This window comes from Oncorhynchus kisutch, linkage group LG11, assembly GCF_002021735.2.
Source record: "Oncorhynchus kisutch isolate 150728-3 linkage group LG11, Okis_V2, whole genome shotgun sequence".
NCBI lineage: Eukaryota > Metazoa > Chordata > Actinopteri > Salmoniformes > Salmonidae > Oncorhynchus > Oncorhynchus kisutch.
The window spans coordinates 47,489,264-47,512,167 of NC_034184.2; the positions used below are offsets into that span (position 1 = coordinate 47,489,264).

The window sequence follows — 22,904 nt, forward strand, 5'->3', positions numbered from 1 at the left end:
GCAAGTTTATCAAGACATTTTGCCGGAGAATGTAAGGCTGTCTGCCAATTGAAGCTTAACAGAAGTTGGGTGATGCAACAGGACAATGACCCAAAACACAGAAGTAAATCAACAACTGAATGGATTCAACAGAAGAAAATATGCCTTCTGGAGTGGCCCAGTTAGAGTCCTGACCTCAACCCGATTGACATGCTGTGGCATGACCTCAAGAGAGCGGTCCCAAGAATATTGCTGAACTGAAAAGGTTTTGTAAAGAGGAATGGTCCAAATTCTTCCTGACCGTTGTGCAGGTCTGATCTGCAACTACAGAAAATGTTTGATTGAGGTTATTGCTGCCAAGGGAGGGTCAACCAGTTATTAAATACAAGGGTTCACATACTTTTCCCACCCTGTACTGTGAATGTTTACACGGTGTGTTCAATAAAGACATTAAAACGTATAATTGTTTGTGTGTTATTAGTTTAAACAGACTGTGTTTGTCTATTGTTGTGACTTAGATGAAGATCAGATCAAATTTTATGACCAATTTATGCAGAAACCCAGCTAATTCCAAAGGGTTCATATACTTCTTCTTGCCACAGTACATACTGTACTAGTATCACATTCCTCTCGACTGTTAATCACCATACAGTTTTACAGTTTAATGAGACCATAGTTGTTGATAATGAACTTAGTGAAATGACACAGTATGACTGACCAGTGTATCAGTAAGGGAGCTTGTGAGTCAAGCCCAAGGGTTGTCCAGTATCTAATTCCAAACATCTTGTAATGTCCAGTCTATGTTGCATGGACTGGATTTGGATGTGGGGCCAAATGTTTTGAAATGTTCTGTTGCAGCTGTTGAGTGGGTGCCACATTCCCAGGTGGCATGTGATGACGGGTCCATCTGGGTACGCCTTGTGCTGAAAGCAACCAGACCCCCTTGTTGGTCTGGTTCAAGGTCAGAACTGGGCACCTAAAGCAGAGGGTGCAGGGGCCAGTCCGTATCACCTCACCCAGTTAGTCTCAGAAGACTGAGGAGAGAGAGAGAGATCTTAAAGAGGGACTGTCTGGAGTCTTGTAGGCTGTTGTGACTGTCTGAGAGAGCTACCTACTCAAGGCTGGTTGATCTGGTTTGCAAAGAATCTTGTTGGTAAGCTGTGATCTTAATGTGATGTATTTGCAGAGTTTTGTGTATTTTGGAAATGCCTATTTTTAAGAGAGGGTTTTAAGGGAAGTGTGTGTACTTAAAGTGAGTGTTGAAAACACTCTAGAACATATCTAGTGATGGAAAAATTGAAGTGATGCAGAAGATGTGTTTTTCCTGTATGTCTTTTCTATAACCATAAGTATATATACACAGTGGCATGTACTCCTTTGGCAAACAATGTTCTCTTCTAAAATGGGAAATTCACCACAAGCAGTTGTGTTGGGCTCCTTAAATATTATAATAGGGATGAGTTTGTCACATGACATCTTCCAAGCATCTTGTCTATCTACACAACTTGCTCCGGCTTTGAGATGATTCTTGGTTTTGAAAAAGGTTCTGCTGAAGGGTAGCTCTCTGTGCTGTGGAACCTCTGCTGATAATATTTACTATATAATTAATAAGGCTTTCTCTGTTAGTCCTGAATCACACCTTATGGAGAGTAATCTATCTTTTAAAAAGCTTTGTTATCTTGAAAAAAATCTTTAAAAATCTTTTCAAAAAGCAATGTTGTTTTCTCCTTTGTTTTGATCGGTTTTCTTATTTCTTGTGCCCCTTTTACTATACTTGGATGTGTAGTGTCAGCATTTGTTGCTGGCATGCCAGCTTGTGTGGCCTTCCACTTCACGGCTGAGCCGTTGTTGCTTCTAGATGTTTCCACTTCACAATAACAGCACTTACAGTTGCCCGGGGGCAGCTCTAGCAGGGCATTTGAAATTTGACAAACTGACTTGTTGGAAAGGTGGCATCCTATGACTGTGCCACGTTGAAAGTCACAGAGCTCTTCAGTACGGGCCATTCTACAGGCATTCTATGGAGATTGCATGGCTGTGTGCTCGATGTCATACACCTGTCAGCAATGGGTGTGGCTGAAATAGTCGAATCCACTAAGATGAAGGGGTGTCCACATACTTTTAAATTATTTATTCTATACAGTCATTTTCCCACATATTTATCAAGGGTGTAAATAACTCCAGACCCCACTGTATAAACATATGGAATGTAAATGTCAATTTGCAGTCCCTCCAGGATCCTGCGATTGCAATTATTTTTTGCAAAAATCAACAATCTCCCACATATTATGTGAGAGATTTCAAATTTGACCAATCAACCCACTCTTTCCTCATAAAACAGTCAACTCATTGCGGTATTATCGCACAAAACTGATCCATCACCGCCGTACAGAAAGAGGGCTCACAATTTCACAACACATTTACTGCATAATATGGTTCAATCTATAAGGGCACAAGGCGAGACCCATATGCAGACACAGATATTTATTATAACACAAGGTGTAGTTAAAAGGCAGGTCGGGTACAGGCGAGAGTTCATAAACCAGTTCAGAGTCCAAACAGTACATGGCATTAGACAGTCTCGAGGTCAGGGCAGGCAGGGGTTCAGTAACCAGGTCCGAGTCCAAACAGTACAAGGCGTTAGGCAGGCTCAAGGTCAGGGCAGGAAGAATGGTCAAGCCAGGTGGGTTCGGTGTCAGGACAGGCAAGGGTCAAAACCAGGAGGACTAGGAAAAACAGAGATTGGGAAAAATAGAAGCTAGGAGATAAACGCTGGTTGACTTGGCAAACAAGATGAACTGGCACAGAGAGGCAGAAAACACCGGGGATGATGAGCGACATCTGGAGGGGATGGAGACAAGCACAAGGACAGGTGAAACAGATCAGGGCATGACACAATCAAGACATACTTTAACAAACCTTTTCCCTCATCAGCGCATTTTCCGGACAAATTGGACAAAATCATCTGCATATTGCCATGCAAAATGACAGAATTGCCGCAAATATCACAACAAATTTCAGCAAAATCCTGTAGGGACTGAAATTGTTTAACACAAGTAATGTAATGTAAATATGTAATCTAAATGATTGTGGTGGAAAAAGTACCCAATTGTCTTACTTGAGTAAAAGTAAAGATACCTTAACAGAAAATAATTCTCAAGTAAAAGTGAAAGTCACCCAGTAAAATACTACTTGAGGAAGAATGTGACACTTTTTTGTACATTTTCTGACATGCGAGCACTTCTTATATATGGTCATTTTCATGTTTTCATAAATTCTTAGGATGTTTGTCAATGACGTTTAGTAAGGCATTTGTGAACATTTTATAGCACTATAGAGTGGGAAAGCGGCCGTGCGTATAGACAATTAATAGACACTGCAGCAAATAAAACCTAATAAGAACATCTTTCTCGTCCAGGACCGGAGTCTAGACCGACCGGTGCGCCACAGCCAATCAGAGCTACTGTAGGCCTTCATGCAAATAAGCCATTTGCCACGTGGGCCTGCCATCATTCACGTTGAACTAGAATGTGTGTTTACAGGCAGTAGCAACTGTTTACATGTTGTCTTTCGTGACTAACTGTTACTTTTTTTTCTTAGACATATTCAGTGGGTGTTGTACGTTAGTAAATTCATCAGTTATTCTGCGCTCTGGCACACTCAGATGAGAGTGCTCTGAAATCAGAGCCAGAGTCAATTTACAAACGCAAGAGATATGCTAATTGGATAATAGTCGTTCAGCTAGCTTGCAAACCGATTCCATTTTTTTGCTTAGTAACCAAATGACACCTGCATCTAGCTGTAGACATACAACAACAAAAAACGATATGAGGGGGAAAAGTCGGTCACTCACCCACTCCTCTAATGACATAACATCCTCCCAGCAGCTAGCTAGCTAATGGTAGGCTCTGTGTTTTTAGCTTTCTAAATAAGAGCTACAGAAATAGACATGCTAGCCTATTAGCCACATTCCTACTGACTTGTGATCATTGTCCTTGCTAGATTGATTGTATTGACATTCCCAGTCTTAGTTACATTAATCTGTTTGTCCAAAATATTGAGTCATTGAAACTGAAATAGTGCATCCCGATTGGGTGAAGGCAGCAAACAATGTAACAGGCCAGCTATGATTTACAACCTGATAGCAATATTTTTTGGACTACCAAGAAATCTATTTGTGAATTATATTAATCATGCATCTCTTCTGCCAACAATGCCTTACTGTACATCATGGAATTTTTATTCAAATATAACCTATTTTTAAAACCTCAAAGTTGGTTTTCTAGCATAAACTGGGAATTTGACATTTTTTTACTGATATCTGTTTGTTTCATATTTGCAAAGTAGATCAAATGTTGTCAATTTCACTTGAAATATCAAAAGTAAATGTAATTGCAAAAATATACTTTAATATATTTTATATCAAAAGTATAAATGATTTCAAATTCCTTATATTAAGCAAACCAAACAACACATTGTTCTTGTTTTTTAAAGTTACGGATAGCCAGGGGCACACTCAAACACTCAGACGTAATTTACAAACAAAGCATTTTAGTGAGTCCGCCAGATTAGAGGCAGTAGGGATGACCAGTTTATTGTTTATTGCGTGAATTGGAACATTTTCCTGTCCTGCTAAGCATTCAATATGTAACGAGTAATATTTGGTGTCAGGGAAAATGTATAGAGTAAAAGGTACATTATTTTCTCCAGGAATGTAATGGAGTAAAAGTAAAAGTTTTCCAAAATATAAATAGTAAAGTAAGGTACAGATACCCCAAAAACTACTTTACAGCACTGCTAAATTATAATAAGCCACAACCTTGTGACGGGGTCTGCTCCTGCAATTTTGTTTCGATTTCCTTCATTTTAGGCAAAAATACCGTAGAATGCCTGTTGCTACAGTTAACAGTGCTGTCTCAATGCATATGATGTATGCACTTGTAGGCCAATTTGGAAACAGTATAATGACTACATTACCCATAATGCAATCAGTCAATCTGCTGCCATGGAATTATGTGATGTCATAATGCATGTTATAAAGCAAAGCGTTTCAGAGGAGTGCATAATGATGAATAATAATAATAATGACTAAGATTCTATAGACTGCACTGCCAGATGTTTGTGTTGCATCAGATGACCTGCCTCCACAATCACCCGACCTCAACCCAATTGAGATGGTTTGGGATGAGTTGGACTGCAGAGTGAAGGAAAAGCAGCCAACAAGTGCTCAGCATATGTGGGAACCCCTTCAAGGCTGTTGAAAAATAATTCTAGGTGAAGCTGGTTGAGAGAATGCCAAGAGTGTGCAAAGCTGTCATCAAGGCAAAGGGTGGCAACTTTGAAGAATCTCAAATGGAACACTTTTTTTGGTTACTACATGATTCCATATGTGTTATTTCATCATTGTAATGACTTCACTATTAAAAATTAAGAAAAACCCTTGAATGAGTAGGTATGTCCAAACTTTTGACTGGTACTGTATTTTTTTTAAATCTGCCCATATTTAGTGACTTATTAAATAGTTTTTTATTTTTATAAACAGAGCTCTATGTTCATTCTCTCTCAAGAGGAAAGGGAAAGAGGGATACCTAGTCTGGGGAACAGTGGGTTAACTGCCTTGCTCAGGGGCAGAACAATATCTTTTAACCTTGTCAGCTTGGGGATTCGATCTAGCAACTTTTCAGTAAAGTACGAAACAAACTGCAAATGCATCCAATGAGTTTGTAGTCACAAACTTAACATAGTCATTGCGTGCTACAAATATGGAACCAAATACTACACTTTTGACAACTTTAATACACTATAAGTGACTACCTGCAGGCTACCTGCAAGAGGTGGTAGGAGTTGGATTAAAAAAAAAAGTAATTGGTAATGAGGTCCCTTTGGTGCAGGGAATTACATACTGCAATGAAAGTTACCTCATTATAGAATGGCAGTGGATTCATCATATCTTCAGCAGAAATATCCATGCACTGTCACTGTCATTCATTCTTGTCAATTCATCTGTTGTCAGGTTTCAGCCTCTTTCTCCCAACTCAACCCCCTCCCCCTGATTAGCTAATGAATGACCAATGTCCAGAGGTCTTACTGATGTCACAGTGTGGCGGGAAACAGTTGTCAGGAAGCCACCTCATGGCCTCTTTAAGCTAATGACCTATATCAGACTTCTCATTAGATATCTGAGTGCAGAGTACTATCATTTATCATCTAAACAGACTGCCAAAATTAATTTGATTGGAAATTGGGTTTTGAGTTTCTCAATTTAGTACAATATCTATTTGTTCTTCAGTGTGCATGTCACTGAGGCAAATTTACCTGTATTTGTTGAAGTTAAATAGGCTCTAAAATCATTTCAAATTGTCCAGATCTAGAGAATGTGCATTTAGGTAGAGATTCTCAGTACTGGAGGTTTACTTGAATACAGCTTATCGCAGTCTCCTGTTGATCTTGGCCTGAGCACTGCTGGCTGTCCCTGCACAGATGCGCTTAGACCTGTCTCTGTATTTCTCTCTCTCAATTCAATTCAAGGGGCTTTATTGTGGCTTTATTTATCACTCTCACTCTCTCTCTGTCTCTCTCTCAAATCTTTCTCCATTTCTCTCTCTTGCTGTGTCTCTCTCTCAAATCTTTCTCCATTTCTCTCTCTTGCTGTGTCTCTCTCTCTCTCTCTCTTGCTGTGTCTCTCTCAATTCAATTCAATTCAAGGGCGTTATTGGCATGGGAAACATGTGTTAACATTGCCAAAGCAAGTGAGGTAGATAATATATAAAGTGAATATATAAAGTGAAATAAACAATAAAAATGAACAGTAAACATCACACATACAGAAGTTTCAAAACAATAAAGACATTACTCTCTGTTTCTCTCTCAAATCTTTCACTCTCTCTCTCTGTCTCTCTCTTAAATCTTTCTCTCTCTCTCTTTCTCTCTCTCTCTTTCTCTCTCTCTCTCTCTCTCTCTCTCTCTCTCTCTCTCTCTCTCTCTCTCTCTCTCTCTCTTGCTGTCTCTCTTTCTCTCTCTTGCTGTGTCTCTCTCTGTCTCTCTCTCAAATCTTTCTCTCTCTCTCTCTCTTGCTGTCTCTCTCAAATCTTTCTCTCTCTCTCTCTCTCTCTTGCTGTCTCTCAAATCTTTCTCTCTCTCTCTCTCTCTCTCTCTCTCTCTCTCTCTCGCTGTGTCTCTCTCTCAAATCTTTCACTCTCTCTCTCTCTCTCTCTCTTAAATCTTTCTCTCTCTCTCTCTCTCTCTCTTGCTGTCTCTCTCTCTCTCTCTCTTGCTGTGTCTCTCTCTGTCTCTCTCAAATCTTTCTCTCTCTCTCTCTTGCTGTCTCTCTCAAATCTTTCTCTCTCTCTCTTGCTGTCTCTCAAATCTTTCTCTCTCTCTCTCTCTCTCTCTCTCTCTCTCTCTCTCTTGCTGTGTCTCTCTCTCAAATCTTTCTCTCTCTCTCTTGCTGTGTCTCTCTCTCAAATCTCTCTCTCTCTCTCTCTCTCTCTCTCTCTCTCTCTCTCTCTCTCGCTGTGTCTCTCTCTCAAATCTTTCTCTCTTGCCGTGTCTCTCTCTCAAATCTTTCTCTCTCTCTCTCTCTCTCTTGCTGTGTCTCTCTCTCAAATCTTTCTCTCTCTCTCTCTCTTGCTGTGTACATCTTTCTCTCTCTCTCTCTCTTGCTGTGTCTCTCTCTCTCTCTCTCTCTCTCTGGTCGGACTACCGACGTTCTCTGTTCGGAGGCATCCCTCTTCCTAATAAGGACTAAAACGATCTCTGCACTGATGTGTTTACCTAGCGTAGTGTACACTGTTAGCTCTCACGTCTTCTCTTTTGTCTGCAAGGGAGATTTATGATTCAGTGTTTTAAAAGACTTACCCTAATTTCAGGAGGATGTCATGAAACCCCAACTGTGTGTGTGTGTTTGTGTACAGTGCACGTGGGTTCGCGTTAGAGGTCGACCGATTATGATTTTTCAACACCGATACCGATTATTGGAGGACCAAAAACCTGATACCAATTAATCGGACGATATTTATTTATTTATTTGTAATAATGACAATTACAACAATACTGAATGAACACTTATTTTAACTTAATATAATACATAAATAAAAATCTATTTAGCCTCAAATAAATAATGAAACATGTTCAATTTGGTTTAAATAATGCAAAAACAAAGTGTTGGAGAAGAAAGTAAAAGTGCAATATGTGCCATGTAAGAAAGCTAACGTTTAAGTTCCTTGCTCAGAACATGAGAACATATAAAAGCTGGTGGTTCCTTCTTACTGTATTCGCATAACAGGCAGGCTCCTCGTGGAGTGCAATGAGAGGCAGGTGGTTAGAGTGTTGGACTAGTTAACTGTAAGGTTGCAAGATTGAATCCCGGAGCTGACAAGGTAAAAATCTGTCGTTCCTGCCCTGAACAGTCAGTTAACCCACTGTGCCTAGGCCGTCATTAAAAATAAGAATGTGTTCTTAACTGACTTGCCTAGTTAAATAAAGGTGTAAAAAAAATAAAAGAAATTGCCCAAATCGGTAACCAAAAATACAGATTTCCGATTGTTATGAAAACTTGAAATCGGCCCTAATTAATCGGCCATTCCGATGAATCGGTTGACATCTAGTTCGCGTGCAAGCGTGTGAGCAAGCGAGAGGGAGAAAGAGAGCAAATGTTTCTCTGTTTGCATCTTAACTCAATTGCAACCTTTTCTGCAGTGGACAATATAAATGGGAGTGTTCTGAGTGCCTCTTAAATCAGTCCTCTTGCCGATGTACATTGGAGGACAACCTGGAAGTGTTTCACTGCCTCTGTGTTTCATGTGGCCTTGTTCCTGCATGCTCCACTGATGCAGCTCAGATTAACATATGTCCTGTTCTCCCTCTCCTCTCTTTCTACACACATTGTTTTTCTTCTATATAGTGCCGAATAAGGGTTCTTTGGCTTTTAACCATAAGTTCCTCTGTGGAAATGGGAGAATCTTCCAGAAGGACAACCATCTCTGCAACACACCACCAATCAGTCCTTTATGGTAGAGTGTAGAGGTCGACCGATTAATTGGAATGACTGATTAATTAGGGCCGATTTCAAGTTTTTTTTTACACCTTTATTTAATCTTTATTAGGCAAGTCAGTTAAGAACACATTCTTATTTTCAATGACGGCCTAGGAACTGTGGGTTAACTGCCTCGTTCAGGGGCAGAACGACAGATTTTTACCTTGTCAGCTCGGGGGATTCAATCTTGCAACCTTACAGTTAACTAGTCCAACGCTCTAACCACCTGATTATATTGCACTCCACGAGGAGACTGCCTGTTATGCGAATGCAGTAATCCAAGGTAAGTTGCTAGCTAGCATTAAACTTATCTTATAAAAAACAATCAATCAATCAATCATAATCACTAGTTAACTTCACATGGTTGATGATATTACTAGTTTATCTAGCGTGTCCTGCGTTGCATATAATCGATGCGGTGCGTATCGTTGCTCCAATGTGTACCTAACCATAAACATCAATGCCTTTCTTAAAATCAATACACAGAAGTATATATTTTTAAACCTGCATATTTAGCTAAAATAATTCCAGGTTAGCAGGCAATATTAGCCAGGTGAAATTGTGTCACTTCTCTTGCGTTCATTGCACGCAGAGTCAGTGTATATGCAACAGTTTGGGCCGCCTAATTTGCCAGAATTTTACGTAATTATAACATAACATTGAAGGTTGTGCAATGTAACAGGAATATTTAGACTTATGGATGCAACCCCTTAGATGAAATACGGAACGGTTCCGTCTTTCACTGAAAGAATAAACGTCTTGTTTTCGAGATGATAATTTCCGGATTCGGCTATATTAATGACCTAAGGCTCGTATTTCTGTGTGTTATTATGTTATAACTAAGTCTATGATTTGATAGAGCAGTCTGACTGAGCGATGGTAGGCACCAGCAGGCTCGTAAGCATTCATTCAAACAGCCCTTTTGTCCGTTTTGCCAGCAGCTGTTTATGACTTCAAGCCTATCAACTCCCGAGATTAGGCTCGTGTAACCGATGTGAAATGGCTAGCTAGTTAGCGGGGTGCTCGCTAATAGCGTTTCAAACGTCACTCGCTCTGAGACTTGGAGTGGTTGTTCCCCTTGCTCTGCATGAGTAACGCTGCTTCGAGGGTGGCTGTTGTCGTTGTGTTCCTGGTTCGAGCCCAGGTAGGAGCGAGGGGAGGGACGGAAGCTATACTGCTACACTGGCAATACTAAAGTGCCTATAAGAACATCCAATAGTCAAAGGTTAATGAAATACAAATGGTATAGAGGGAAATAGTCCTGTAATTCCTATAATAACTACAACCTAAAACTTCTTACCTGGGAATATTGAAGACTCATGTTAAAAGGAACCACCAGCTTTCATATGTTCCTATGTTCTGAGCAAGGAACTTAAACTTTAGCTTTCTTACATGGCACATATTGCACTTTTTTTTTAAACTGTTTTTGCTTTGTCATTATGGGGTATTATGTGTAGATTGATGAGGAAAACATTTCATTTAATACATTTTAGAATGAGGCTATAACGTAACAAAATGTGGAAAAAAGTGAAGTGGTATGAATACTTTACGAATGCGGTGTATGTGTAGCCCATGTATCTAATGCTGTCTGGCCAAAAAGAGTGGTATGTCATACTCTTTTTTTTCCAGACAGCATCAGATACAGGGGCTACATTTATTTAAACAGAGGGGCGCTGTTTCACTGCTTGGATGCTTTCTCTGTTGAGATAGTTTCAGCCACTTGTGAATTGAAGGAAAGTTGGCGGGTGCACAGTGGACTGTTTGAATGCTGGAATTTTTTGGATGAATGTGCAAAGGTAAACTATTTTATGAAGACTGGCCTCTGCCTGTGGCCTCCAAATTACTAAGTCTGCAGGTAATGACAGAAAAGATGCATGTAGGCCTATCTAATTATAGACAAGTTGGCTAACAAATAGCCTACCAAATGTTGTAAATTATATGCAGAAAAATATCAGGAATAGAGGTAACAGTAGCCTGAGTAGGCAAAGATGACTGGCCAGGACCGTGACGCGTGCGGACATCAGTGGACACGTCAATTATAATGCGCTTTCCTCTGCCTTTTCCTTTTACGCATGTCAAGATACTTACAACACCTGGATATGTATTTTTACGTATCAGCTAACCACATCATACAGTATGTTATAGCGATCTGTCAGATGCATGCAACTTCTGAGCAGGGTAACATGACCATAGAGTAGATCAAACGTGCACAGGTATTTTTTTAAGTAATTTTTTTGACAATCAGATGAAAACATCATGCCTGACTGTGTTCATACCATATTTAAAGGTAATACATTTACAGCTAAGTGACATGCCTTTACTATTATGCTCATAAATAAATTGTGCGTGCGCAAATAAGAGGTCCCACATCCCCTGTCAAAACAAGTATTTTACTGTCAGTTTCGACTATATCCCAGCCTATTCCTGCTTAGAAACAAACTGCTGCTCAAACTTCCTGGTCTCCCATGATGGCCCATAAAAAAACTGACTACTATGCTGTTAATTAATGTATTTTGCTCAAATTTGCTTTCCTCTACAATAACTCTCCCTCTGACTTTCTTTTGTTCCAGGGCTGACCAACAGAGGGCAGTGTGAGATTTGAACAATCCTACAGTAAGTTTCATCCCCTTATTTTTCTCATATCTCTCATTACAATGCATAGCTCAGTTCTGTGGTCCCAGAAGGCTTTAGTGATGTTTAGGGTCTTTCTTTCCTACCTTTGATCACAATGCCTGTTCATTTGGTTGAGTGTAATGATCAAGCTAATTTTGATAATTGAAGCAGCATAATCACACCAGAAATATGCCTATCGTATGTTACACCACTAACCATACATTCTAGTCAATAAACTAAGCATTGAGAAACAAGCAAAAGCAATGGACAACAACAAAAGTGCTATTTTATGAGGGAGGGCTAACATACATAGGTTAGAGTGGGCGGAGTTAGAGATGGCATGCATTTATGGCATTGACAGTTTAGGGGAAGGGGGCACACAAATGCTGTCTACTCATCTGAGGGAAAGTTACATGGTAAGATGCAAGATTTCATCACCATTCTGTATGTGATGTAGCCTACACATAATTTTAAATAGTTAAACAACAATTGTCCGTAACATCTGTTACTGTACACTTGTAGCTCTGTTCTCTTTAGTCAAAAGTACAGTGGTCCACTGTCCTTTATGTTTCCAAAGGTCATTGTTACAGCGATCTGCCACTATCAGCTCCTTTCTGCAATCTGTCTTCCAGCTCCACTTAACCTCGATGTTATTTGTCTCAAATTATGGGTGTTTTTTTCTTGTATGTAATAACTGTCTACAATGTCTACAATGTTAAGTATTGCAGTGCTCATCGGCCCCAAATTCCCTCAAATCTGTTGTATAATACAGAAAGACAGGGGTTTACTATTTGGCTTACCCCATACTTGGTGAGGTTCAGGTAAATACATTTGTTTACACCCAGGGATCAAATGGAGGGGGTGTGAGAGGGGATGGTATCTCTCTTGTTAAGAAAAAATACATAGTGCATCTCTCTTGTTAACCTTTTACTGCAGCGGGCTAAATCAGGGTCACACAGAGTGATTCTTGGTAGTCTTAAACAAATCTACTTTGAAACAAAGTATACACCTCATGTATATGGTTATGGGCTTTAAAAAAGAAGACACCTGTACAGTACAATGGCAGATATCGAGTTGAAGTGTGTTATATTTTGAGTTCCCAATATTACACTTTATATACATCACAAAAGATTGAAGTGAAATATAACAAAACTGTTTGAGACAGAGACACCGGATTTTCGAAATAATATTTTTTTATTATGAAATTATGAAAAATATTAATAACATTCCACCCATGAGGCCAAAGAGGGCACTTTTGGTCATTGACTGCAGGAAAGGGCTACCTTGATTTTTGACAATTAATACACTTAACACCCCTCCATGTCAATGCAACTGTATACTATTCCCCCTGTTCACTTTTCACAATTTGTCCCCACCTGTACACTGTCTGTTGTTTTGGTAGTTCCTCCGGTCTCCTCAGGTCCTCGCTGTTTGTCTGCAGTCAGAATCACCCCTCTGACAAGCATGAAAGGCTCTCCTGACCTAATTCCGGCTGCAGGTGAACACACTCATTAACTCCTCCTCCACCCCTCCAATCCTCCATCTCATTTACCTCTGACACACTGGCTATGCCGAGGAGGATCCTTTCAATAATCACTTGCTAACGATGTGCATTCTTCTTTAAACAACTGTAAGCTACTATATAGTGTCTCTTTTTCACTTTTATTTAAATACGCAAGTCAGTTAAGAACAAATTCTTATTTACAATGACGGCCTACACCGGCCAAACCCGGACGCCGCTGGGCCAATTGTGCATCGCCCTATGGGACTCCCAATCACGGCCGGGTTGTGATACAGCCTGGAATCGAACCAGGGTGTCTGTAGTGACACCACTATTACTGAGATGCAGTGCCTTAGACCGCTGCGCCACCATTGTACTAATTGGATATAATGACAGACTGATGGTGTTAGCATATAATTAATGATATGGATGTGGGGAGTATCAGTGTTGGTCTGGATTTGACATTTATATTCAATTTTTTATAATTTGGGGATTGAGGTAACATGGATTCCCTCAGGACCTGAGGCAATAGAGCTGTGTGGTTTGAAGCTTACTGAGAATAGATTCAAACAGACTGTAGAATTGTGAGGTTGTCTCACACATTTTGGCATTGAAGAATGAGTGACTATGGGCATCCGATGTAAGTCAGTCTAGTGGTAACATCCTTGCGTGTACCTGTCTAATCTGTCTATAGAGCTGGACCCTACAAGGGTGTGTAAAGGGAAGGGGGTCGTGACTCTGAGGGCCACTCTGGTCCACATAGACGACGAGGACTGCGTCAGTAAAGAATCCAACGTCGAAACAGCACCAAGTAAGTCCAACAGAATGCTACAGCTGCTCTTATAAGTCTTATAGATAAGATATTACATCATATGTGCATTATATCTAATACATCCGATATTGTGTTGAGTTTTCTTTCTAATACAGAGTCGAGTGATACGCTAGCATCGCTCTGTGAAAGTGGTCAGGTTAGAGAGCTGATGTCTAGCTGGAGTAATAGCTGATGAGACAAACTATTTAAAAGTGGAAGGAAATGTTCCCGTTAACAAAATAGCCTATTGTAATATATTGATTATGTCATAGTATGAATCACTAACTTTAATGACTATTTAGTCATTTGTTTTCCATAGTGATCTTGATGGATATGGAGAAGAATGCACTGTATTCACAAGCTTTTCTGTTCATAGAAGTCTTCAAATGTTTTATATACTAAATGAAGTTCTGCTGGGCTCACTTATACACATATTTCAGTATGTTTTGATATTAAAAGTGAGAACTTGACACATTTTAGTGTATTTATATTTGGTTGCCCAGCACAACACAGAATCATTGACCATGATTGCTCATATTTCCATGTGTTTCGTCAAAGACCTCTTTTGTTCGGACCTACCCACACTGCACTTTGGAACCAGGGCCTTGACTGTGGACTTGTTTGTTGCGTTCAGCATGTTAGAACTGGGCTGGAGACTGGCCAAGGCTTTTGGGGAGATGCTTTATTTGCGAGCCTGAATATAAAGGCCATTGGAACAAACGGCCTTTACAGACCACTGAATAGGCGCCTTGTTCTGATAACAAAGTTCACAGATTGTGGGAGAATCATTATTTTATTTATCCATGGGGATATTAGCATCTATGTACGGGAAAAGCACTATGGGAAGCTTTTTGTCCCTGCAGGATTATCCAGTGATTTATTTAATTGAGGATTAATTGTTTCCTGTTTGTAGTTTGTGGTGTTAATCTCTGAAACAGGTTCATCGCCAAAAGACAAATATTGCCAAGAGTACAGTAGTTTGTGTATCTTTCAGTATTGTTAGGTTTCTGAGAGGATCGTCTTGCACTGCTATTCGCTGGCCAAAATGAGATTGTTTTGGGATAATTTCAGGTAGTTGGATCGGCCAGATCAATGGAGACAGCTCTCTAACAGGATTGGCTGAGGGATGCTTCCACGACATCACAGCTGATTTACCTACAGTCAACAGAACTCAACCCCAGGTATGTATTATCTAATCAGTGAATAAGCTTTTGTTAATTTCCCCTATTTATGGGATAATACTGTAAATTGGATAATGTAATGCTTGTTTAATGTGATTAAAACCAGATTTAATTGTGATAGAAATAGCTATATTTGGTGTATTTTTGCTGTTGCGAGTCAATTGAAGTTATTATTTCTTTGCAAAACCAGAATGTATTAATATGCAACTTCTTGGCCTTTTACTTAGTTTAGTGTTGTTATTCCAAACTTCTGTAAGAGAGGAACAGCATCACTTACAATTTCATTAATAAAGATGAACAGCATCACTTACGTGTTTTATTCACTTATTACCAGGGAAGTTCTCCTATGAGCACAGAAGAACGCCAGTTTCTTGCCTTTGACATTCAGAACCATATTACATCGACAAAGGCTCCCTCTGCCTACCCATCCACCACCAAAACGGTCAACCCAACCATAGTTCTGTTACAACACAACAGAGGTAAGCACCTCTGATTCTGGGTCGTACTGTATGTGGGTTATGGGTGAAATTGCCATGCCAACAGTTGACCACACAGTGAAGTATGGACTCCATTGATCTGTTTAAATGGAAAGTTCTGACACTGAAAGCTTTTTTAAATAACTCAAAAGTATGGAACATCAGATCAATCAGGTACAACAATGCTTCAGTGTCCTTCACTTTGTGTGCCAATAGCAGTTTGTTACCAATATCTGTTTAGTCGTCAGACATTGCTGCATTGTTTTTTTGTGCATTCATGTGTCTGGGATGCTTTTTGCAGTCGACACAGCATGCTGAATATTGACACAGCATGATGAATATTGACACAGCATGATGAATATTGACACAGCATGCTGAATATTGACACAGCATGCTGAATATTGACACAGCATGATGAATATTGACACAGCATGATGAATATTGACACAGCATGCTGAATATTGACACAGCATGCTGAATATTGACACAGCATGCTGAATATTGACACAGCATGATGAATATTGACACAGCATGCTGAATATTGACACAGCATGCTGAATATTGACACAGCATGATGAATATTGACACAGCATGCTGAATATTGACACAGCATGATGAATATTGACACAGCATGCTGAATATTGACACAGCATGATGAATATTGACACAGCATGCTGAATATTGACACAGCATGATGAATATTGACACAGCATGCTGAATATGTTTGCCATCAGCCTCATGTCAGCCCAGCCAACGTTTCATGCCCCTGCTCTGAGATATTGGATTTGTTTTAACCTCACGGATGGAGAGTACTCAATGATATCTTATTGATAAATTACTTTTATATATAATTTGGTATCTCAAACTAAGTATTTTCAGTGCCGTGGTTTTTGTAGGTAATCTGTTCATAATCATGTTTCACCATTGAAATGACTGTATATCATTTGCATAGTATGCTTGTGGATTATATGGGGTAAACTGGTTGCCCATCATTTATATAGACCTATAGTACAGTGCATCTACTCATCAAGGGAAACACATTTTGACTAGTAGAACCCAGCTTCTCTTCCCTTTGACACAGCAATGTTGGCTTTTTCAGACCCCACCCCAGAGAGGGACAAATTGTCTGATCCAGGACCTGTAGTTGGGGCAGAGAGAGAACAGAGCCAACACCCAGATATGGACGGCAAGAGGATGAGGTTCTCACAATCCCCTGTCTTGAGCCCACTGAACCAGCCCAACCTGCCAGTACGGGTAAGAACACAAACCTATGTACAAGCCCAAAAACATTGTAATCTACTTTGTGCCTTTTTAAAATAATCTTCACAGGGCATTTTTAATTTGATGCTGAGGTGTACACATGGCCACAGGAAGATGTTTAGGGCTGGGGGGGGGGGGGGGGGGGGGGGTTCTACCCGTGCTGTTGATGGCTATTTTGGTCCGCTCATACAGGAGTATTAAAGGCCCAGTATAGTAATTTTGTATTTTTATTTTTTTATTCTGATTTATCAGCACCCCTACTTCCTACAGCTATTGGAGTACAGTGTTGAAAATCAATATGGCTGACCGCCAATCGCCAATCCACTCTTACCCAAATATTTGTCATAACCCCTGTTTATTTTTGAGATATGGCAAAAACCATGACTGTGTTATTTTCAGAACACAGAGAAGTCCAAGGACTGGTACAAGAACATGTTTAAACAAATACACCGAATTCCAGGTAAGGGGATCATCATGAAAATCAAACTCACCGTTCCCGTGTGTGTTTGACTTAATATCAGTTGTTTCTGTCAAGCCGTTGTCTTTGTGAGTTCTGCGAGTGTGTTCATTGCTGTCACGCTGTGTGTGTTTTGTGTCTCCGTCGCCTCGCTCAGAACCTGTTGAGGAAAACCCATACCGCCCCACCTACATATTCCCTGAATTCTATGATCCTAGACAGATGAAAACCACAGGTACCCAATTGCAATCATGGCTCCACTTCCTGACTTTACTAATCATGTATAATTCCTTCTTTATAATGACCTTATTACTGCATTGACTCTCCTTTTGTTACTTTCCGTTGCCTTGATAGAATTGAAAGTGGGTCAGTAAATTGAGCACTTGATTGCTTAGCGAAACTACGAGTGAGACTAATAGAAAACTACACTGCGAATTCACTTTAACTGTTTGATATTTAGCACGAATGTTAAACATAACATTTCGCATGAACTAATCCATACACAATGGATTGGACGCTCTGCTCATGTTTTAAAATGTATATATTTATGTACAGAAGTCCCAAGTTCTTCCTAAACAAAAGATGCAGTACTGTAGCTAGTTTTGAGCCACTAGATGGTGCTCAAGTGCATGGATTACAACAAACAAGCTCGACAGAGAGGCTTTGTGTGTCCTGTCCAGGCAGTAGTAGACCACACGGCCTGTGTTCCATCTACAGTATATTGTTAGCCTTTTTACACTAGACTAGTTTCAATCGGTCTAGTCGGTGTAAAAACGCTCTATTTGTGTGCGTATGTGTATTCAGTTATTCTGCATTGACACACTGAAATAATAGTTATTTAGCTGTTTGTACTATTTAACAGTTGACAGTTGTTTTTAAATCGTAACTGCCCTTGCGCATGCCGTTTTGTACAGTACTGTGTATAGATCTACTTCCTTTCCCTTTGTTTCTGCTCATGTCTGCTTCCAGGCAAGCTGGCATGTCTAGTTATTCACTGAATCGATCAATCAATTGAGCAATAAATCAAACAGTTGATCGAAGAAGGTTTGTGCGAAATGTGTAGACTATTCCGAGATTTCCAAGAAGAGCATTACTTATTCATAAGGATGTTAATCGATTGGATCCATTTTTAGAGAAGTAATGCTTCTTCCAAAGGGGTTTTGATTGACACAACCTATGAAAAGGACTCTATTTACAGTGTATTTGAAGAAATATAATGTCTGAACTAATGGAATAAAGGACACACTGTACTGGGCAATTACAGAAGAGGAAGAGATACTTACTGTGCCCTTTGAAGAGCCGTACCGGGTCTTATAGCCTTAAATGTGATATAAGGTTCTGGCTATACCCTGCGTTACAGCTGAAATACATACTGTATATATCAGCATAATGTATTTGAATTTGGGGGCACACGAATTCATTTTAATCGTGATTAGATGTTTATAATAAAAAATATGGCCCCTCCAGGAAAGCTATTGTTGTGGATGCATGTTATTGCTATAACGTGCCTTTTTGGTCTGTAATCCCCCCCAATAATAAAAAAAAAAATGTAAACTATTTTTATTCTTAATCACATTTCTGTTCTATATAACTTCGAACGTGCGTTAGGGCAGGTTTTCCCAATCTCTGTCCTATAATAAGCAGTTATAATAGTGTGGCACGGCTGCTACCAAAGTGACCTCTACTGGTTATACTGAGTGTCTACATATGTAGCACCACTATAACAAGCTAATTTAACAGACAATAGATTGGGTCACCCTTGATTAACATTGCATAGCTTAGACCCTATACAAGTGGAACTGCCAGTGGATTGACCTTGTGTATGTTAGTAAGTACATGTTTATAGTCGATAAATAATAACGTTTTTTTCTTCTCTCTTTCAGATGATGGTCCCTCCCCCTACGGTTTTGTGGAAGATGGTGAGTTTCGGCAATTGTCATTCTCATAGATTGAGAAATTAATATGATATCTATATTGTGATCTCAATAGCATGATCTTTGCATTTTGTTTACATCTACTGTACTATCAAATTGTACAGTAGACACTTTCATTACTGAGAAGAGATTTCAGTTTATTTAAGTTTAAGCTAAACATTACAGGCTGCTTTCATAGCAGTGTCTGTTGTTCTTGTGTGTTTATTTTCAGTGAAAGGGGTCCCACGGTCAAAAAGTGCTGCTGAAGTTGACCATAGGTTGTCTATGCCAGTGCCAACCCGGTCCTCCTCCCTCAAACCTTCCAAAAGGTAAGTCCTTTTCTATTGCTGCTTCCCTTTAACAGGGGCGGCAGGGTAGCCTAGTGGTTAGAGCGTTGGACTAGTAACCGAAAGGTTGCAAGTTCGAATCCCTGAGCTGACAAGGTACAAATCTGTTGTTCTGCCCCTGAACAGGCAGTTAACCCACTGTTCCTAGGCCGTCATTGAAAATAAGAATTTGTTCTTAACTGACTTGCCTAGTAAAATAAATTAAAAAATAAAAAAAATAACATGGATAGTAGTATAGTGTATCTGTGAAGACCTTTTAACCCATTGAACTCACTCTTCATAATACATTCATTGCCTCTGCAGAGCAGTTCACAAGGGGATGCATTTTTGGTAGCACTTTTACGTGAGGGACTGTAATGAGATACAGTAAGAGGTATACGATTATATTCATGTTTGGTGTGATAGTGAATATTTAATGAGGTACAGTGTACACACACCACGTACCATGTAACCGACACACTTTGAACACATGCTTGTCAAAGATTCAAGAATTCAAATGTTGTGTTTATATTAGATGTTTTTTAGTTTTCTTTTAGGAATTAGAAGTAGACGAGTACAGAGCAGTACATCTGTTCCTCACCTCTGACATTGAATCGCGGTAACCGTGGTAACCTCCAGTTAGGTCTTCTCTGACCTCTACTACCTCAGGTGCTTGTTGTCATACTAGGTGTGACTAAACAGCCTCCTCACCTCTCCCCTTAATGTTAGCCCTGACAAAGAACATCCACTCTCCTAGGCGTGTGGAGGAATGAGTGATTAATTAATGAAGGAAGACAGGTGATAGAGGATAAACTGTTGTGCACGGAAGCTGAGGATGGCGTGCCTGGTTGGCTCTAGCGCCTTCCTTGGTGTGTACATGTTCCCTCTAGTTACTGTACCTCTGACCGCTTGTGAATTACTCTCTGCTCTTTGAGAGTAATTACTCTCTGCTCTTTATACTTGTTTTTACAAGTATAACTTTTGATGAAATACCTGGATTTTCCCACTACAATAGGCTGTTTGATCCGTAACTAACGGGTGTAATAGAAAGCATGTGTTTCGAACTTACGTAAAAAATATTCAATGCAACACTAGGCCCAATTGTTTTAGTCTGCTTATTCCCAGTGGAATCATAGTGGAACCAAGGTGGAACCAAAGGAACCATTGTGGAATTCTATATCCTGAAGCAGATCAAACTGACCACACCTTGTGGTGTTTTCTCTCAGGAAATGCAGCTAGGGTCTTTGGTTCAGTCTACTTTAGCTAGCATGACTTGATTCATGCCTTGACATGACTGTATATTTTATTATTTATATAAAAAATAATAAGACAGCTCTGATGGAGAGAGCGAGAACGAAAGAGAACGAGAGAGAACGACATGGAAAAAGAGATGGAGAGTGGGAGGGGCATGAGCTTTACTGTATGGGAAAACGCTGTTGATAATAGAGCTGTCACCTAAAAAACTAGCCCCAGCCGGTTGCCATGGAGACTGCTTGACTTGATAGGGATTTGCTCTCCCCTCCCTCCTGCAGGAACGAGTGGGAGCCCCCTGACAAAAAGGTAGACACCAGGAAGTACCGTGCCGAGCCCAAAAGCATCTTCGAGTACGAGCCGGGAAAATCATCGGTGCTGAAACTGGAGAGAAAGGTACGACAGCCGTGCCACGTGTGTGTTTCTGTGTTTGCCTCTGCAGTCTCTATACTACGCATGTTGTGTAAGCTGTTTCCCTCTAAGAGCTTAGGGTGGCTGCTTCACTAACTAGGGCAGCTCTAGTAGGCAACGTATGTATAGACTGAATTTCCATGTGTACAACATTCCTAAAGGGGGATCCTATTACAATGACAGATGACCTATCTGGCGGTGTGGAGGTATCACTTTCAAGCCATGGCCATTGTCTTGCAGTGTTTCAACCAACGGCTTGAATTGGCTTGAATTTGTTGGGACAAATGCCTGTAAAAAATAAATAATGCAATGGATATTGTGACATCAGGCAATGTCCTTGTGGGGTCTCTTTTTTTCATTACCTTTGACAATATGAATACCGGTAGGTAGATCATTGTCCCAATACAGTGTGCACTACCAGGTTTCAATTGAAATTATAGAATCAACTCCATCAAATAGGAATTAAAGGCCCACTGTGATATTTACAGTCATTTTCAATGGCATGCAACCATTGATTCTTAAAGAGTATCACTTAGAAATGCCTCATGAGATTCATTAAGGAGTAGGCCTTTAAATAAATGCTGCATATATTGTTTAAGCTGACAGTTGGTTTAGCTAGCAGCCTCTTTGTGTGGCTCATACAGAATAGAATAGAGTTGCATCTCCTCTACAGTAGAATAGTTATTTGATTATATCATAATGCAATCATTGTTTTGTCTTTTATGGGAAGCTATTAAGGGTTATGATGCGGTTCTGGACCAATCCCAGTGGCACCATATACTGAACAGTAGGGAACAGGGCCTTGTTCATGCTGTCCATTGTGGTCAGACAGACACTGCATGTGACGTGACAGTCTCTGTAATTACAGACCATGGTCAGTGGTTCTGTGTCAGGTTCCTGGCAGCATTAGCGGCAGGCTACACGGTCTCTTACTTTCATTTAGCCTATTATACTGTAGCTGTAGTTGTGTAAATTCTTGTCTTTCTCATTGCCATTGTGGCTCAATGATTGATGTGAACAAATCAAAATCATATTGACATGCTAGTAGGCTATTTATATTGACATTTAGAATAAGAATAAGAATAAGAATAAGAATAAGAATAAGAATAAGAATAAGAATAAGAATATTTCACAAATAAGAATACAAAAGCAGATGGGACCCATCAAAATATGTATTATTACACCTGCTTATCTTCTCTTACACGTATGCACACACTGCACACTACAGTTGAGTACGATTCAGGTGACTGCTTCATATTATTTGTTGAAGTCACATGTTATGTGCATTCTATGTCTTTATACATTCGAGAACAAGATCCTAATTAGAGAGAACAAGATCCTAAAGTCTATGATCCTAATTCCAAAATGTCCTTCTTTTTTTCACCTTGGATATTTCACCGGGCACATAAAGACAAATCTTTAGGAATGATTTCTGATTGTGAACTCTTGTTTAGAAATTCATTATGTCGGGAATGTTGTCTGGATCACCTCAAGAATGTGTCATAGCCTCAATGCCAGTGTCTGTAAACGATGTGGTGTCTGAACTGTCTTCTCTTTGTCTTTCTCCTCTTTTCCTTGTTGCCATGGCCCTGTAGACTCAGGTCATAAGTCCAGAAGATGTACATTTAGAGAATGAGCCTTGGTATAGATTCTTTTCAGAGATGGATTTTGATGAAGCGGTAAGTGGTCAC

The 22,904-nt window shown here is 39.8% G+C and overlaps 1 protein-coding gene across 9 annotated transcripts in view; it reads left to right on the plus strand.

The window, feature by feature from the left end:
* Window positions 1-22,904, plus strand: part of LOC109898827 (sorbin and SH3 domain-containing protein 1) — a 70,833-nt gene that overhangs the window by 12,403 nt on the left and 35,526 nt on the right. For 2 of the 9 annotated variants that reach the window (XM_031835871.1, XM_031835876.1), the window contains exons 1-13: window positions 952-1,132; window positions 11,584-11,626; window positions 13,029-13,124; window positions 13,822-13,938; window positions 15,010-15,119; window positions 15,454-15,598; window positions 16,695-16,849; window positions 17,255-17,315; window positions 17,470-17,547; window positions 19,196-19,231; window positions 19,458-19,554; window positions 21,084-21,198; window positions 22,809-22,892. In XM_031835871.1, coding sequence (XP_031691731.1) covers window positions 13,091-13,124; window positions 13,822-13,938; window positions 15,010-15,119; window positions 15,454-15,598; window positions 16,695-16,849; window positions 17,255-17,315; window positions 17,470-17,547; window positions 19,196-19,231; window positions 19,458-19,554; window positions 21,084-21,198; window positions 22,809-22,892 — 1,032 coding nt within the window. In that variant the 5' untranslated portion in view covers window positions 952-1,132; window positions 11,584-11,626; window positions 13,029-13,090. Of the gene's footprint in view, window positions 1-951; window positions 1,133-11,583; window positions 11,627-13,028; window positions 13,125-13,821; window positions 13,939-15,009; window positions 15,120-15,453; window positions 15,599-16,694; window positions 16,850-17,254; window positions 17,316-17,469; window positions 17,548-19,195; window positions 19,232-19,457; window positions 19,555-21,083; window positions 21,199-22,808; window positions 22,893-22,904 lie in introns of those variants that run through there. The other 7 variants (XM_031835878.1, XM_031835872.1, XM_031835877.1 and 4 more) reach the window with 6 other exon arrangements.